We start from the raw sequence: 18,110 nt of genomic DNA on the forward strand, positions 1-18,110 counted from the left end.
GTATTTCCTCAGCCTGAAAGCTTCCCCAACCATCTGCCAGAGAACTCCTATGCATCCCTCAGAACCCTGCTCAGACACCATTACTTTTGTGAAGGCTTCCGCCCCATCTTGTCTTTCCCAGAATTGATCGCTGCCCCTTCTCCTGGGCTTCTATAGCACGTCGTGTCATCTGCTGGAGTGCTGCTGTTGTGTCAGACTTGTGCATTTGTGTCTGCCTCCCCAACAGACTGTCAGGGCCTTGTGGTCAGGGACTGAATCTTGCCCATTTACATATGCTCCACGTCTAGCCCATCATCCTGCTTGGAGCAAGTAGGCAGGTGCTCAATAAATGTTTGTTGCATAAAGGAATGTCTGGAGAGCTGGATGGGGCACCATGAAGGGGGCAGGGAGTGGATACAAGTCACCGCTCAAGCTTCTGGGTGGTCCCAGGGTTGGGGGAAGGTATAGACTCCCATGCTCCTTGGCTGCACCATGGAAGTGACCATTCTTCATGGGGTCTTAAGAGGGACAAATGTTCTGGTGAATTCCTCCATGGGCGTTGCTGCTATGTGCCCGTGGCCATGTTAGGGTGGAAGGGGGAAGACATGGTGCCGCCCCCTCAGGGGACCTACTTGACAGTGTTTGGGGAGACTTGCCCTGTCCAGTGTCTGAACCTCCTTTTCCTTCTCTGCTGTAGTCACCATCATCACTAACACTTCCCCCCACCACCCACCCTGACTCCATTTGCTGAGTCTCACTCACCACCTGGCGACAATGAACCCTCATCTGCCCACCTCCCATCAGCCACCTGGTGGTGGTGGAGGATGATGAGGCTCAGGCCGTTTTCTCCTGGAACTGCAAAGCCTTATACGGTCTTATTCATACATGATTGCAGAGAGGGGCACCGGGAACCTTCCCAGCTTTAGTAAAGGAGAGACTGCGGTCCTGGGAGGGGCTGAAGGATGTGTGAGTGGAACCCCAGCTCTCTGATCCTGGTTTCTCCCCAACTCCAGCATGAAATGAAATCCAGAAGCAGCCCTTTCTCACCATCTTTGGGGATTCTGTCCCTGCTACCTTAGTCTTCTTCATATTTTCTTTTCTTTCTTTCTTTTTCTGAGACAGAGTCTCACTCTGTAGCCCAGGCTGGAGTGCAATGGCGCGATCTTGGCTCACTGCAACCTCCGCCTCCCAGGTTCAAGCGATTCTCCTGCCTCAGCCTCCTGAGAAACTGGGATTACAGGTGCACACCACCACACCTGGCTATTTTTTTAAAAAAAAATTTTTAGTAGAGATGGGGTCTCACCATGTTGGTCAGACTGGTCTCCAACACCTGACCTCGTGATCCGCCTGCCTTAGCCTCCCAAAGTTCTGGGATTACAGGCATGAGCCACCACGCCCAGCCTAGTCTTATTCATCTTAATTACAGTCTCCCTGTTCTGAGGAGCCAAAGGAGAAAGGGACTCGGGGAAAGAGGAGAAGGAGCTGGTGACGGGTAGGAAGGTAGGCAGTGTCATGACCTGAAACGGTGTGACGACTGCTGACTTCCCTTTCCTAGCTTTGAGCTGACGAAGGGGAAACGGTGTTGCCTCAGCAGTCTCCTCCGTCAGAGCCCTCAGGCACAGACTGCCCTTGTCTGCCACCTCAGCCTCAGTCTTGGCCCGCCTGGTCCCCAGCGCCCTCACCTCTGGCTGATGCAGGAGGACCTGCCAGACACAGCCAGGTGTATCACAGATGACTATAGTCATCTCTCCCAGGATCCTGCCTCTCCCGCCTCCTGCTTTTTTCCCCCGAGCTGTCTCCTTATCTTCTCTTGTCTGTGGGTTACTCCTGGACCCTGGGGTTAGGAGTTGGAATCAGGCTGTTAGCAATAAAAGGGTTTAAGTTGACTTATTTTCCTTATCAGGCTTAGTAAGTGAAGTGACTTGCTAAGGTTCATAATTCTTACAGAACCAGCCATGAACCCAGGTCCCTTTCTGACTCACCCTGCCACGCTGTGACACATGCAGTCTAAATGGCAAGGCTGGGGCAAGAACCCATGTCACCTGCACTTGGAGTCCAGTGACCCTTTGGGTTAAGCATGTGCCTGTGTGTGTGTGTGTGTTTCGTGATGGGGGAGGAAGGTCACTGCTATCAGTAGCTGTTTTCTTCATCCTTTGTTCTACAAACCCTAACAGCTGATTCTGTCCTTCCTCGTCTGCCCCTCTCCTGTTTCTGCATCTCCTCTGATCATGATTTTTTTCTACCCCTGGAGGGATGATGGTCTCATTCTCACCTCCTCCACGAAACGTGCCAGTTTTTCATATTCCTAGATCCACCCACTTCTCACTGTCTTTTCTTTTTTCTAAACAACATTTTATTGAACAATTTAATACCACATGTGTCAATGTTGTAAAGTTAATGACTAAATAAGCATTCATCCTAAACATTGAGAAATATTCTGCGTTTGTGCCAGGCTATGTGTCATGGCTTTGGTACTTTTAGACTATTAGAAATACCTTGTAGCATTAAAAATGGGACATTGAAGTCTTTTTTTTTTTTTTTTTTTTTTTTGCAGCCCTCTCCCACACCACACTCGCCTGTATCACTTATCTTTCTGAAGTTGTTATTAATCATTAACACAACTAGCTGGGCACAGTCTTAGCCCCTCAGAAGGCTGAGGTGGGAGTCTAGCTTGAGGCCAGGAGTTCTAGGTTAGGTGAACTATGATTGCACCGTTGCACTTTAGCCTGGGTAACAGAGCAAGCCCCTGTTTCAAAGAAAAATTAATTGCCATCATGCCATCACTCATTGAATGCTTAATATATGGCAAACACTTGCTAAACACGTCACATGCTTGATTTAAGCATCAAGCCAGCTCTGTGAAGGGTACCAGCATGTTTCCCGGTTTTTAGAAGAGCAGACTGAAGTACTCGCTGCTTCATATTGGAAACTCGCACTTGATTCTAAGGCCCCTGCTTCTTCAAGAACTCTGCTTTGGGTTTGCTTCTACTGTCCCTGGGGTCTCCCTTCATGATGGTGGTGAGCTGCTTCCTCTCTGAGTCCAGCTTCAACCCTACCGTTCTCCAGAAGCTGGACGACGGGGTGGAGTGAAGTCAGCTCCCCTCGCAGTGCGGGACACCAAAGCGCCATTCTCATCTACAGATCACAGAGGGGAGGCCAGGAAGAGCCAGGGAGGGTGGTCTTGGGGCTGGGAAGTCATCTCAGAGGGAGAAGGGGTGAGGAGCTCTGATTTCAAGTTCCGAAGCTCTAGGACCTCCCTCTTCTCTGACTCCCTTCATTTCTAGCAGCCTCAGCTGCTGCAGGCCCTTGGATGGGGCTGGGTGTAGGGAAGGTCACTGTACCCAGAAGATAGTTGCATAAATGTTGTATCTTTGTTGTAGGATTCTTTTGGGAGATATCTGCATCAGTGGGGATGGCATAAAGTACCCAGAGTCAGGATGTGGGGTCTGACTCAAAGTGACAGAAAAAGTGGCAGTGTGTCTCTCATTAGCCAAAGGGGCCCTTGGACCGGGAGTCAGGAGTCTGGTGTTCTCTACTGGCTCTGCCTCCTGGCACACTGGGTCTCTGGACCTCAGTTTTCTTCTCTATAAAACCGGGAGGTTGGCCGGACACAATGGCTCACACCTGTAATCCTAGCACTTTAGGAAGCTGAGGTGGGCAGATCTCTTGGGCCCAGGAGTTCAAGACCAGCCTGTGAAACAGGGTGAAACCCCGTCTCTACAAAAAATACAAAAATTAGCCAGGCCTCGTGGTGGACACCTATAGTCCCAGCTACTTGGGAGGCTGAAGTGGGAGGATTACTTGAGCCCAGGAGGTTGAGGCTGCAGTGAGCTGTGATGGTACCATTGCACTCCAGCCTGGGAAACAGGGTGTATCCTCAAAACAAAAACAAAAATGAAAAACAAGCAAACGAAGAAATGAAAAAAACCTATGGGGTTGGAGTAGATGATCTCTAGGGTCACTTATAATTGATGTATTAGAATATTTTGGAAAAGGGCCTTGGGAATATATGAGGAACACCTGATGGAAATACCTTTATTTCCACAGCAGCTTCGTGTGTCTCATTGATCCCCACGGCATCACTTTCCACATGTAGGGGGCAGGCATTGTTACCACTATTTAATAAATGAGGAACCAGCAGAGGCTGAGGACAGGAGTTGCCTGATGCCCCATGATTGGTGGCAGAGCCAGGATCAGCAGTGGGGCAGTGGGGCACGGGGGACCTGGCCAGGCAGAGACTGGATGAGACCTGGGGTAAGTAGTGGCAGGGACCCAGTCAGGACAGAAAACGAGGGTTAAGACTTACTTTGAGGTTTGGATTGGACAAGTAAATTCCCAAGAAAGAAAGAGGCGTGGAGGCTAGCGAAGAACTCGAGTAAATAAAGCGAGTGCCAGCAAGGGACGTGGAGTACTTACGATGTGTCAGATACTTATCTGTATCTCTCCTGTCTGAACAAGTCCTTACAGGAACCCCAGGAGACAGGTTATCTCCACTCTGAATTGGAAAACACACCCAGAGAGGTTCAGTTATGTGACCAAGACCACCCAGCTAAGAAGCTAAGCATTCTGAACTGGAACCCAGTGACTCTGACTCCCAAGCTCTAGGTCTCTTCACTGCTGTGTTCCATTTGAGAAAGGCTGGTGATGGAGGAAGGCGCTTATTGTACCCTGGTGTTTGGTTGGGAGTGGTCAGATTGGTGGGTTCAGGGTGAAAGGCAGCCGGATCTGGGACTCCCGTGCTCGTGACTGGGGCTTACAAAGAGTTAACCCGCCTCCCGCCTCCTCCTCCAGCTCTTCCTGGTGCGCTGTTGCAACACCGCCTCACTCTGCCTCATTGTTCCCCTCCCACCTCCTCTCCCCTCCTCTCTGCTTTAATTTTCTCAGAATTCTCTGCACCCGGGCTCCAGTTCTAGCCTTTGGGGTTCAAGATCACTGGGACCGACCCGTGGTCTCTATGCCCGAGTCTCAACCCTCAACTGTCATCCCAAGACACTTGTGACGTCCTGGACAGACCGAGACGAGACTCGGGAAGCCTCCTGCGCTGCCACCGCCACACTGCCCTGAGCCCAAATGGGGGAGTGAGAGGCCATAGGTGTCTGGCATGGGCCTCCCCATCGTGCCTGACCTGCTGCTGCCACTGGTGAGACCAGGGAGAAAGGGAAGAGTGGGCTGGTGGGCGAGGCCCTGCCCGGCCGGCGTGGGCACTATCCGGGAGGGGGCTGAGCCTCTCCTGCCCCGGCCTGGCTCTGGCGCCAGCCTCAGGCCGGCAGGTCCTAACGTCAGCCGCTGCCAGTGTGGGGTTTCCCATTCATCCGACTCTTGGAGTAGGGGCTGCGCTGAGGCAGGGGAACTGGAGAAGTTCAACAGAGAGAGAGTAAAAGGAAGCCCTGGCCCCTGACAGCGTGGGAGTTTGCCGGAGTTTGCTGGAGCCGCGGGAATGGGGGCAGGTGATAGGTCCAGGGTGGGGCAGATTTGGCGGGGAAAGGAAAGGAGTGGGAGTAGGAAGGTTAGTGCTCCGGGAGCCCAGACGGTTCTGAATTCTGTCCCTCTGGTTAGCTGGCTGGCCTGGAGTGTGTCGGGCTGTGGGGAGGCCAGGTTGTCTGTGGAGCCTGGCCCAGCACCGCCCGTAGGGCAGGAGTAAGGCGGCTAGGGAAGTGGGGAGAGTGAGTCCAGGAGCGACGTGTTGGTGTGGTGGGTTTGGGATGCTCGTTGGGGAAGGTATTTGAGAATGGGCTGGGACACTGGATGGGGCAGGGCAACCCAGTGGACAGCGCCCCAGTGTCCTGGCCTCTCACCTGGGGACATTCCTTACCCTTCTGCCTGCTGGTAGGCAGGTGGCTGCTGTGGGACTGACTCTTCCCAGGGAGCTAGCACTACCCCCACCTGGAAAGTGTCCTTGGGCCTGTCCTCCAGCCTCCCCTCCCCCACCCCGCTTCCCACAGACCTAAACAACAATCCCTTGGTTTCTGACTCTACAGTTCAGTTTGGGGAAGTGGGTAGAAAGTTGTTTCGTCACTGGAAAATGTCCCTTTCTCTGACCTCGGCCTTGTTTCAGTGTATCCTTGATCATTCTCCATGTCTTGGTCAGGGAATCATCCCGTTCAGTCGCTCTGGGCCCATCAAATCGGGCCGATTTTCTCTGTCCTGTTGTGGCCTTGCCCTGCCCGGCCTCCGAAAGCTGTGCCTACCTCCTCTCTCTTATTCTCTTCCTCTCCCACCATTCCTTTCTTTCCAACAATCTCCCCACGCTCTCCTCAGACTTCCAAGAGCCTCTTTTTTGAAATCCTTTCTCTCTAGTCTCCTTGCACCGCCTCTCTGCTCCGCTCTGGTCCCACATTTCCAGCCCCAGGTCCCCAAGCAGCACGTCTCCGTCAGGGTCTGACTCTTCTTCTCCCTCCTCCTGCCTCCTTAGTTTCACCCCGTCTTCCCTTCTTCCCGCTGTCCTTCCCCCAGGGTCTCCCCACCAGACAGCTGCCCTGACATCCTGCTTCTGTTTTCTGTTTGGGGTGGCCCTGGCTCTCTCACGTACCAGCGGCATGAGCAAGAGCAGGTTTTATAACCTAACCTTCCATGCTTTCGTTTCTTTATCTCCAAAATGGGTGTCATAGTCATGACCTCATACTGTTTTGAAAATTGACTAGACTGATACATGTTAAGTGTTCCTTTGATTTATTAAGTGAGTGCTCTGGGCTAGACACCGTGATAGGTGCTGGGATTACAGCAGAGAACAAAATCCCTGCTTATAGCTTTGACAGTCCCTCAGGGGAATAGGCTGTAGCAAATAGAAAGCACTCAATAAACCCCAAGATCTTGACATTAAATAAAGTTTGTATATTGCTCTGATTAGTAGTAATTACTGGGTGGCTGCCTGTCTGGAAAACAGAGGGTAAAGGTAGCCTGAACAGGTAAAGGGAAGTGCCTGGGGCCCGGGGTGCTTCAGCCCAGGTGGGCTCATGTCCCCAGGGGACACGCTGTGCCTGAACTGTGATTAGAAGTGAGGCATCTCAGACAGGTGCCGTGGCTCATGCCTGTAATTCCAGCACTTCAGGAGGCCGAGGCATATGGATTGTTTGAGTCCAGGAGTTTGGGAACAACCTGGACAACACAGCAAAACCCCATCTCTACAAAAGATACAAAGATGGGCAGGGCATGGGGGGCATGCTTGTCGTCCCAGCTACTCGGGAGACTGAGCTGGGAGGATCGCTTGGGCCCAGGAGGTGGAGGTTGTAGTGAGCCCTGAACACACCACTGCATTCCATCCTGGTGGTGGAGGTTGCAGTGAGCTGTGATTGTGCCATTGCACTTCACCCTGGGTGACAGAGTGAGACCCTGTTTAAAAAAAAAAAAAAGAATGTCAAAAAAGAAGCGAGGCATCTCTGGAAGTGCTCATTCGGATCATGTCCACGACCATGGAAATGGTGTTTGGAGCCAGGTCCTGGAGATGGAGAGCAGTTCACACACTTGTGCGTGCAAGTTAAAGCCTGAAAGTACTGGTGCCCACTGGCTGGGCATGATGGCTCACGCCTATAATCCCAGCACTTTGGGAGGCTGAGGTGGGTAGATCACGAGGTCAGGAGTTCAAGAACAGCCTGGCCAAGATGGTGAAACCCCATCTCTACTAAAAATACAAAAATGAGCCGGGCATAGTGGCAGGAACCTGTAATCCCAGCTACTCAGATGACTGAGGTAGGAGAATCACTTGAACCAGGGCAGCAAAGGTTGCAGTGAGCCGAGATCAAGCCACTGCATTTCAGCGTGGGTGACAGAGTGAGATTCCATCTCAAATAAAAAAAGCCTGAACACAGATAAGGAAGTGTGTAGGGTGAATGGGAGCAGGAGAGAGGCTGGGAGACAGCTTCCATAACCCAGGTGTGAGGCAACCCAGGAATGCGGAGAGGATGAAGTCACAGAGGGAGGCCTGGCAAGATGAACTGACACATAGGATGGCAGCAAGGATAGGGACAGGGACCTGGGGAGAGAGCGTGGCAAGGTCTCAGCGTTTGTCCGGGAAGTCGATGGTGTGACATTTGTCTAGGTGAGGAGATGGATGAATTCCATCTGGGGCATGTTAAGAGTCAGGGGAATGGTCACGTGGAAGTCTGTACCTACTAAGCTAGAGCAGAGGTGCTCAAAGTTCCTTCTGCCTTTGTATCATTCAGACGCACTGTATTCACTCATCAGTGCTTCTCAAGAGGAGAGGAGCACACCAGACTCTTCAATATGCGTGTGTGTGCTTGTGTGTGGGGAGGTGAGGGATGGTATGAAAACTCTCCCCTGGAGATAAATATATTCCTACCAGGGTGCTGTCTCCTCACCTCCCTCTTTGGGGATCACTGGCTTCCACCAGATCCATTAGATGGATCAGTTGGTCCACATTTATCTGCTCCCGGTCTGGAGGCCTGGTTCTGGGAGCCGAGAGGACACCAGGGGAGGATAAGATACTTTCTGACCAAGACCCTCTTTGATCTCTCATCTTACAAGGTTCGTGGTCACTTTGGGGAGATCATATCTGTCACCCAACATAACCGTATTATGATAAGAGCCAAAAGTAGATAGGGTCAGTTCATATGATTCAAATTCACAGGGGCTGAGGGTCTAAGAAGCTGGGGTGGAGGAAACAGACATCATCAATGGAGGCTTCATGGAAGGGAGATGGGATCTCAACTTGGCCCTTGGAGGAGAAGCTGCCAGGACCTCCCCCGAGATCTTGACATTAAATGAACAGACATGTGAATGCAGGGGAAAGGAAGACTAATCGAGTCCCTGCAGGGTGGCTGGATCAGGGTCAGACCACAAGGTAGATCTCAGCTTCGCCTCCCCACTCTGCAGCCCCAGCACAGGAAGTCACACTTTAAAGCCTCCACTGGCGGAAACTGCGGGGGAGTTGGTGGGGTGTTGGGCCACCCCCTCAACTGTCTCTCCACAGGCACCCCAGCTTCCTGCCCTTCCCCTGCTCTAGGCTGGAGTCTGGGCCTGCAGAGCTCACCTCCTATTCCCTCTGTTTTGCTTCACTTATGCAACTGCTGAGGACTGGGCTCACTGGGCCAGATAGTGCCAGCAGTAGTGCCCACATGGGGGGAGTCTGAGGGCCCTGGCTTCTAGGGGTCAGGGAGGGCTGACCTGGAGCATTCTGGGGGCCAGGGGATGCCTGGGAAGCAGGACCAGTTCTTCCATCTGGCATCACTTCTTGCCTGCTCCCTTATTCCTGGAAGTGGGTGCTCAGGGCTCTGGAGCCTTTCCTGTGCTGCCAGTGGGCTCGGGGAGGGGCTGTGGACACTCAGAACTGGGCTTATTTCCTAGGGATTGTCTGGGGACCCCAGGGAGGCCCCCAAACCCAGCACAACTGGCCAGAGCCAGCCCAGCTGTGGGAATGCGGTGAACCCAGGGTGGGAGGGCAGCCTTGGCCTGCTTCCTACTGGGACTGGGGAAAGTCGGGGGCTGGAGTGAGAGCTCATTGAATGGGTTTAGCTGTTGGAGACTTGTTGAACTGGTAGAAGAGTGGGGCGGGGCCTCAGTTCAAGGATACTGAGGGGCAAGGAGGAGCCAAGTGGTCCTCAGGGAGGGGAGGGCACTGACCTGATGGGTGGAAGCCAGGGTCAAGGGAGACTTCCCTTTGGGATGGAACGGGGAGAGGGAGGCATTTCCCGGAACAAGTGGGCCAAGTGGGACAGGGGTCTGTGGCCTGGCTCTTTGAATGGAGAGGGGTTGAAAGGGGGTTGAGTGGGGATGGGAAGGAGGGACTGGGTCATAGGAAGAAGGGATTGATGGAGTCCCACGCGCAGGCTGGTGCCTTCTGCCTTTCTGCTGACTCACGACCCTGAGGAGCTGGGGAAGCTGCTAGTTCCCTCTCCCCCTCCCTAGATCTCCCTCCCTCTGGCCTGAGTCACTGGGCGGAGTTGCTGGGAAAAGATTTCCCTTTCCCGGATCTGACTTAACCCCCAGAGTACTGGAAAGAAAAGGGAACACGTGACCTGAGAAAGCCTCTCTCCCTCTCTCCCTCCTTCCAGGGAGGCTCATCCCCCACTGGCCAGAGGTCCCTGTAAAGCTTCCTTCAAGGCTGTCTGGGTCTTGCATCCCCCAGTTCTTCATCCTGACTCTGTCTCTGCCTGTTGACTCTGCCTCAAGCTCCCTGGATGGGGTCCAAAGTGCCAGTGACCTTAGATGCCCCAATGTCTTCTTCGGGGAAAGGAACCACACTTTCAGGATTGGGAACTTCTTCCCATCACCACCCCAAGCCCTTCCTGTTGCCCTGGACGCCCCAGGCCTATTTCACGGGAGGTGGCACGGTGTTGGCTGGCGTGGGCTGGGAAAGGTTGCTGTCCTCTGAGCGGGTGCGCACACCTCCGCCGGCCAGGGCTGGGGCTCTGCTGTGTTTGTTCTGTTTGGCTTCACATGTTTGCGGCTGAGGCTTGGGCTTCCGGGCCTGCGCAGCTGCAGCTGCAGCGTCTCCCAGTGGCTGACTCAGGGCGTGACTGGCCTCCTACTCGGAAATGTGGAGCTGGAGAGGCTGGGCAGCTGTGGGCTGCCTGGGCCTCCTTCCCTGGCCTGGGGTTTCTGTTGCCTGGTGAGTCCGTTGCTCCCCAGTGTTTAACAGACGTTGAGGACACCCTCTTATCTTTACATAAATTGACTCTTATAGCAGAGAAAAAAAAATCGAAGCCCAGGGAAAACCAGAAATGAAACTGGCAGAGATCAAAGTCCCAGGCTGGAGCTAAATATTCACTCCTGGCTTTGCTTTCCTGGCACTGATGCCAGAACAGGGCAAGCCGTTTAGCTGCTGCGGGGTTGGCCTGAGGCTGTAAAGCATACCTTCCAGAACACCATGGTGTGCAGGGGACCCCCCAGCACGCCCTCAGCTCTGACCTGACCCTCATCCAAGCTGGGTCACCAGCCTTGGCCAGCAGTATTTGTCTGTGACCTGTACACCTTTGCCCACTCCTGCCCCCATCTCAACTTCATCTCCCATCCACCCATCCAGGACCCACAACCTTTCCCTTTTACTCCCCTCCCCATTTGTCCTTGCCAACCCTGGGTGTTTGTGTAGATTATGAGGTGGAGGGGATGGACCAGGGAATGTGAGGGCAGGAGGCCAAATAAGGTTTGATAGGAACGGGTAAATAAACTTCCTTCTGCTTCTGCCCACTCCCCAGGAGTGGTGCTCACAGGAACATCGCTTGCCCCCACCAGCAGCTGACTTTTCGGAAAGGTTTTCATGGTGTGACATACTCCCGGGATGCACACAGATCCTCACTGTTTACCTCTGTGAATGTTCACAAAGCGATCCCACTGTGAACCCAGCACCCAGGTGTAGAAACACTGCCCCAATCTTCAGGGCTGCTTGTTGGAAGAAAGGGCCAACAAGCCCTGAAGTAACCTGCCAATTCCCAATCAAAAACACATCCTTTCAGCATCTGCCCCGTGTCCAGCACTGTTAGCAGCTGTCGGGGATTTCACAGTGAGGATGAAATACAGTGCTGTAATCCTAGCACTGTGGGAGGCCAAGGTGGGAGGATCACCTGAGCCCAGGATTTTGAGACCAGCCTGAGCAACATAACAAGACTTTGACTCTACTAAAAATAAAAAAAAAATTAGCTGGGCATGGTGGTGCATGCCTGTAGTCCCAGCTACTCTGGAGGCTAAGGTGGGAGGACCGCTTGAGTGTGGGTAGTGGAGGCTGCAGTGATTGCATCACTGCACTCCAGCCTGAGCAACAGAACAAGATCCTGTCTCAAAAAAAATAAATAAATAAAATAAAAAAATACAGCTTAGCTCTGAGGCCTACTAGCTTCGAGTTGAGGGAACAAAAATGAACACACAGGAGAACCAGAGAACAATGAAGCATCGGATTATGTGTCCCAACTGTCTAAGTTTCCAGGAAGAACTCTCAACTTTGTGGGTGGGGTGGCCTGGGGAGAATGTTTCATGGAGGAAGGACTTTAGCTGGGAGGTTTTAGATCCACTGCCCCAAGCTTCCCTTCCTCCCTCTCTTGATGGTGACTTCTCTGTCTGATTCTTCCCCAGGTGCTCCTGGTGCTGTTGGTGGGAATATACCCCTCAGGGGTTATCGGACTGGTCCCTCACCTCGGGGACAAGGAGAAGAGAGATAGTGCGTGTCCCCAAGGAAAATATATCCACCCTCAAAATAATTCTGTTTGCTGTACCAAGTGCCACAAAGGTAGGAGAAAGTGGAAATGGTGAACGTCCTCAGGTCTGGGGCGCTGCTGCTTCTGCTTCTTTCAGCTGTTCTTCCCTAACTTTGCTTCCTCTCCTGGGCTGGGATTTTCTCCCTCCCTCCTCTCCTAGAGACTTCAGGGTGGAGCGATGAGAACTATATGGGGTGGTGCTGGAAGGAACTTGAGAGAGTGAGTTCCCAGCAGGAAGGGTTCTGCTGTCATCCCCAGCATGGGGCTCCTTCCCTGAGCTCTCACCCGCAGCCTAACTCTGCTGCCCCGTTCACAGGAACCTACTTGTACAACGACTGTCCAGGCCCGGGGCAGGACACGGACTGCAGGGAGTGTGAGAGCGGCTCTTTCACCGCTTCAGAGAACCACCTCAGACACTGCCTTAGCTGCTCCAAATGCCGAGAGGGTGAGTGTGCACAGGCTGGAGAGTCAGGCAGGGCTTGAGCGCTGTGTGCCTGCCTGTGTGCGGGCAGGTGGGTGTGGGCATGTGTGTTGGTGGGACACTGCTGGGTGTGAGTGTGTGTTAAGAGACAGACACACACATAGGGGCATGTCAGGAAGGGGATGCAGGGACGGGGATGCAGGACTCACACCCCATCTCCTCCCCGCACCAGAAGTGGGCCAGGTGGAGATCTCTCCTTGCACAGTGGACCGGGACACCGAGTGTGGCTGTGGGAAGAACCAGTACCGGCATTATTTTAATGAAAACTTTTTCCAGTGTGTCAACTGCAGCCTCTGCCTCAATGGCACCATACATATCCTCTGTGAGTGCAGCTCTCCCGATCCCAAGCCCTCTCCCCACCCCAGGGGCTGGCCCCTTCCCCATGCCACGGCACTTCCTTTTCTTCCCCCTCCCGTAGTCTGTGGGTCTGACAACCAGCTCCTCTCGGCTGCCCCCACCCTGTCCCTCATCACTTCCTCCGTCCTGTGGAGTGGGGGTGCAAGGCGCTCCTCCTTTAGCTGTGCGGCACTTCTCCCCACAGGCCAGGAGAGACAGAACACCGTGTGCAACTGCCATGCAGGGTTCTTTCTAAGTGAAAACAAGTGTGTCTCCTGTAGTAAGTGAGTATCTCTGTGAGCTGCTGGGCACTGGATGGTAGCATGGGTTGGGATGGTGACTGTGGGGGGAGCCACTAGCAGGGCAGCGGATGCCAGGATGCCCCAGAGTGCTCAAGCTCCTACTGGCTGAGTGGGAGACACTTCGTTAAGACACCAGACAGTCCTTCCCCTTGCTCTTCAACTCTTAAGAAGTATTTGAGGATAGAAGATCATGCCCTAAGGACTTGTAGCCCTTCCAACTCAGATATGTAGATTCTTGGGCCATAGGATCTACCATAGTTCATTGATTCTAGGACATACACTCTCACAGCTCTGAAATCAGACTGCATCTTCCTATAATTGATGATTCATCATGGTTTCATTGGCAGCTTTGTGTGTGTCTGGGTGGTGATGTAAAGAAAGGCACCCTTTATTCTTGATGGCATCTTCGGTTTGGTGCAATATGGTATTTCCTCCTTAGTCACTTTGTCCAGGCCTCCTCATTCCTGGCTCTCCAGAGGCTGTTCTTGTCACTCACTTGCAAAGAATAAACTCTGAGGGCTCTCAGAGTTTGAACCACAGCATAGACACTGGCTGTGTGACCTTGGGCAAGTTTCTCAACATCTCTGAGCCTGACTTTTGTTTTCTTCTTTTTTGAGACAGGGTTTCACTCTGTCACCCAGGCTGGAGTGCAGTGGTACAACCATGGCTCAGCCTCCACCTCCAGGGCTCAAGTCATCCTCTTGCCTCAGTCTCCTGAGTAGCTGAGACTACAGGCGCGCATCACTATGCTGAGCTAATTTTTTATTTTTTGTAGAGACAGGGTCCTACTATGTTGCCCAGACTGGTCTTGGACTCCTGGGCTCAAGCGATCCTTTGCCTCGGCCTCCCAAAGTGCTAGGATTACAGGCATGAGCCACCATGTCTGGCCTGGGCCTTACCTTTCTTATATTGACAGTAAACATAATGACATTCATTTGGTGAATTTGTGAGAACCAAAAACAAAAATAAACAAAACCTACAACATGTCTGACCCAAAGCTATTTATTTTCCATTAATCTTCATCTTTTTTTTTTTTTTTTTGAGACGGAGTCCCACTCTTTCACCCAGGCTGGAGTGCAGTGGCGCGATCTCGGCTCACTTCAACCTCTGCCTCCCAGGTTCAAGTCTTCTGCCTCAGCCTCCCGAGTACCTGGGATTATAGGCACCCGCCACCATGCCCAGCTAATTTTTGTGTTTTTAGTAGAAACAGGGTTTCACCATGTTGACCAGGCTGGTCTCAAACTCCGGACCTCAGGTGATCCACCCACCTCTGCCTCCCAAAGTGCTGGGATTACAGGCATGAGCCACCGCACCTGGCTTCATCTCTTCTTGAAAGCACTTTTATATACCATTCCATGTGGTTCTCACCATGAGCTTGAGAGGTGGGCTAAAGTGCCTCTTCCTGTTTTCAGCTTCCTGCTGGGAACTCACTCTCTCAAGTTCCTTCCAGCACCACCCCATATAGTTTTCATCGCTCCACACTGTCCAGTGACAACGCCCAATATGGAAGGTCTGCTGGTCCTACAGGGTGCTCTCTGGCTGCCCCAGCGACATGTATCTTAAATTTTTCACATGCATGTTTGACCCCCCTCCCTGAAGTCAGGTATTGTAATTAGCAGTGTCATTTAAGAAAAAGCCCTTTTTTTTTTTTTTTTGAGACGGAGTTTCACTCTTGTTACCCAGGCTGGAGCGCAATGGCGCGATCTCGGCTCACCGCAACCTCCGCCTCCCGGGTTCAGGCAATTCTCCTACCTCAGCCTCCTGAGTAGCTGGGATTACAGGCATGCGCCACCATGCCCAGCTATTTTTTTTGTATTTTTAGTAGAGATGGGGTTTCACCATGTTGACCAGGATGGTCTTGATCTCTTGACCTTGTGATCCACCCGCCTCGGCCTCCCAAAGTGCTGGGATTACAGGCGTGAGCCACCACGCCCGGCCAGAAAAAGCCCTTTAACCTCTCTTTGCCAAAGGATTCTCATCAACAAAACAGTGATGAAGCAATCCCAAGCTAGCTAGTTACCTTCTCAAGCACTTATTAAATCAGGTATAACGATTTTGCTTAATCCTCAAGCCTGAGATGGGGGTGATCCCTGTGGTGATGAGGAAACCGAGGCTTTGCGGTTATTGGCTTGCCTAGATTCATGCTGCTAGCCAAGGAATGGACTGGAATTTACACCCTGACCCTGGCTGCTTTTCACATTTTCTACACAGCCTTTTCGAGATCCCTGCCAATTCTAAAATTAAATGATTTGTGATCAACTGTGTTTCATTCTTCTGCATCAGTTCCCAAAACAAATTATATCAAAAGACAGCAAAAATATTTGTAAAGAAAGGATGTCCAGCAGTCCGTGTTGTTGTTTTTCTGTGCTCCTCCAATGGTAGAGCCTCTATTCACCAGTGCCACCTCTTCTTTTAGCTGTAAGAAAGACCTGGGCTGCACGAAGTTGTGCCTACCCCCGACTGAGAATGTTAAGCGCCCTGAGGACGCAGGTGAGGAGAAGTGTCCCGGTACCCATGCTCACCTGCCCTCTCTTTCTCCTTACTCCACACGTCCATCCATCCCACCCATCCATCTACCCCTGTGGCCTCCCTCTGCCCCTTCCTCTGACCGCCACCTGCTTTGTCTCCAGGCACTGCTGTGCTGTTGCCCCTGGTCATCTTCTTTGGTCTTTGCCTTTTATCCCTCCTCTTCATCGGTTTAATGTATCGTTATCAACGGTGGAAGCCCAAGCTCTACTCCATTGGTGAGTGGGCTTTGGGAGGGAGAGGGAGCTGGTGGGGGGTGAGGGAGGAGGTGTGTGGGTGCGATGGACAGGTGTGGAGGGAGGTGAGGAGTGTCCTCTCAGTTCACACCGCTGGGGACTCTGGGCAGGAGGTGGCCCTGGATGGCTGGGGAGAGGTCGAGCTGCATCAGTAGCTCTCTTGTCCCTGGGGCCACATAAGCCCTGAGGCATGTCACCACAATTCCCCACTGCCAGCTGAGTCTAGGGCGCAAGGGCTGAGAGAGGAAGTGAAATTTATGATGCTTTGTTTCTTTTTTCTCAGTTTGTGGGAAATCAACACCTAAAAAAGAGGTGAGATGAAATCAGGGAGCTACTCCCAAATGTCCCTGACTGTTCCTTATAAGTGCCTATTCAGCTCCCCTGGAAACATCCTTCACCTCCTGGGGGCTCCCCTTATTCCCTCTAAGTCCCACCCCCCCATCCAGAATAAAGAGGGGAGGGGCGGGGGCTGGTTTTTGCTCCCCCATTAATGCTGTCCCGCCTTCTCTCTTTCAGGGGGAGCTTGAAGGAAATACTTCTAAGCCCCTGGCCCCAACCCCAAGCTTCAGTCCCACTCCAGACTGCATCTCCACCCTGGGCTTCAGTCCCATGCCCAATTCCATCTTCACCTCCAGCTCCATCTATGCCCCTGGTGACTCTCCCAACTTCGTGGCTCCTCACAGAGAGGTGGCACCACCTTACCAGGGTGCTGACCCCATCCTGGCCCCAGCCCTCGCCTCTGCCCTCATCCCCACCCCGCTTCAGAAGTGGGAGGACAGCGCTCCCAAGCCACAGAGCGTAGACAGTGAGTTTCTCCTGCGGCTGAAGATGGAGGTGGGGGATGGGGGGATTGGTAGGGGAGAGGTGGGAGGGTCACGGGCTGCGCTCCCAGAGAGGACTGGAAAAGGCGGAGGGCGCGGGGTGCGGGCGGGGTCTGGGGTTGCCACCCACCCGAGGCTCACCAGCCCGCGTCCCCGCAGCCGACGACCCCGCGACGCTGTACGCTGTGGTGGACGGTGTGCCCCCGCTGCGCTGGAAGGAGTTCGTGCGGCGCCTAGGGCTGAGCGACCACGAGATCGAGCGGCTGGAGCTGCAGAACGGGCGCTGCCTGCGAGAAGCGCACTACAGCATGCTGGCGGCCTGGAGGCGGCGCACGCCGCGGCGCGAGGCCACGCTGGAGCTGCTGGGCCGCGTGCTCCGCGACATGGACCTGCTGGGCTGCCTGGAGGACATCGAGGAGGCGCTGTGCGGCCCCACCACCCTCCCGCCCGCGCCTGATCTTCTCAGATGAGGCTGCGCCCCGGTGGGCAGCTCGAAGGACGGTCGCTACGAAACCCCCTTCCGACCCCCCTTTTTTCTGGAGAGGAGGGGTGCTGGAGGAGCAGGCAGGAGCTGGCAGCCGCCTACTTGGTGCTACCCTCTAGATGTACATAGCTTTTCTCAGCTGTCTGAGCGTCGCCGACAGTCAGCGCTGTGCGCTGCGTGCGTGGAGAGAGGTGTGCCGCGGGCTCAATAGCCCGGGAGAGGCTGAGCGTGCCAAGAGCCTGAGTGGGTAGTTTCGGGGATGAGGGGCGCTATGCCTCATGTCTCTTTTGGGTGTTCTCACCAGCAAGACTGCTCGGTGACCCCTGGTTTCTCCCTGAGCCTTTTTCATAATAAGCAGTCTTTTTTTTTTTTTTTTTTTTTAAGCAATCATGTTACACTAATAGAAACTTGGCGCTCCTGTGCCCTCTGCCTAGACAAGCACAGAGCAGGATGAACTGTCCCAAGGGATGGGTGAGCACAGAACAATGGGGCCTTCAGTTGGAGCTGTGGACTTTTGTAAATGCACTAAATCTCGGAAATTAAAGCTCTGCTCTTGGAGAGAATGGTCTGTCTGGATGGGAGGTGGGGCAGAGGCCCAGATCCTGAGGGGTGAGCTGGGAAAAGACCTGCACTAGGGCCAAGTAGCCCACCACCACCACGCCAACTGACAGAGGAGCAGCAGGTTCTCTTTCTGTCCTCCCTTATCTGTTGCCCAAGCTGGAGTGCAGGGGTGCCACCAAAGCTCACTGCAGCCTCCAACTCTTGGACTCATGGGATCCTCCCACCTCAGCCTCCAGACATA

General features: G+C 53.4%; 1 protein-coding gene across 1 annotated transcript; it reads left to right on the forward strand.

The window, feature by feature from the left end:
* The first annotated feature begins 3,740 nt into the window (after positions 1-3,740).
* On the forward strand, positions 3,741-17,683 carry TNFRSF1A (TNF receptor superfamily member 1A). The gene is made up of 10 exons (XM_012455928.3): positions 3,741-5,119; positions 12,001-12,154; positions 12,439-12,567; positions 12,776-12,925; positions 13,145-13,223; positions 15,658-15,731; positions 15,872-15,985; positions 16,287-16,315; positions 16,520-16,808; positions 16,984-17,683. The coding sequence occupies exons 1-10, from the start codon at positions 5,081-5,083 to the stop codon at positions 17,292-17,294; spliced, it is 1,368 nt and encodes a 455-aa protein (XP_012311351.1). The 5' UTR covers positions 3,741-5,080; the 3' UTR covers positions 17,295-17,683.
* Positions 17,684-18,110: the final 427 nt, after the last annotated feature.

Source organism: Aotus nancymaae, unplaced genomic scaffold (assembly GCF_030222135.1).
Source record: "Aotus nancymaae isolate 86718 unplaced genomic scaffold, 86718_ANA_hifiasm-v0.15.2.pri h1tg000016l, whole genome shotgun sequence".
Classification (NCBI taxonomy): Eukaryota; Metazoa; Chordata; class Mammalia; order Primates; family Aotidae; genus Aotus; species Aotus nancymaae.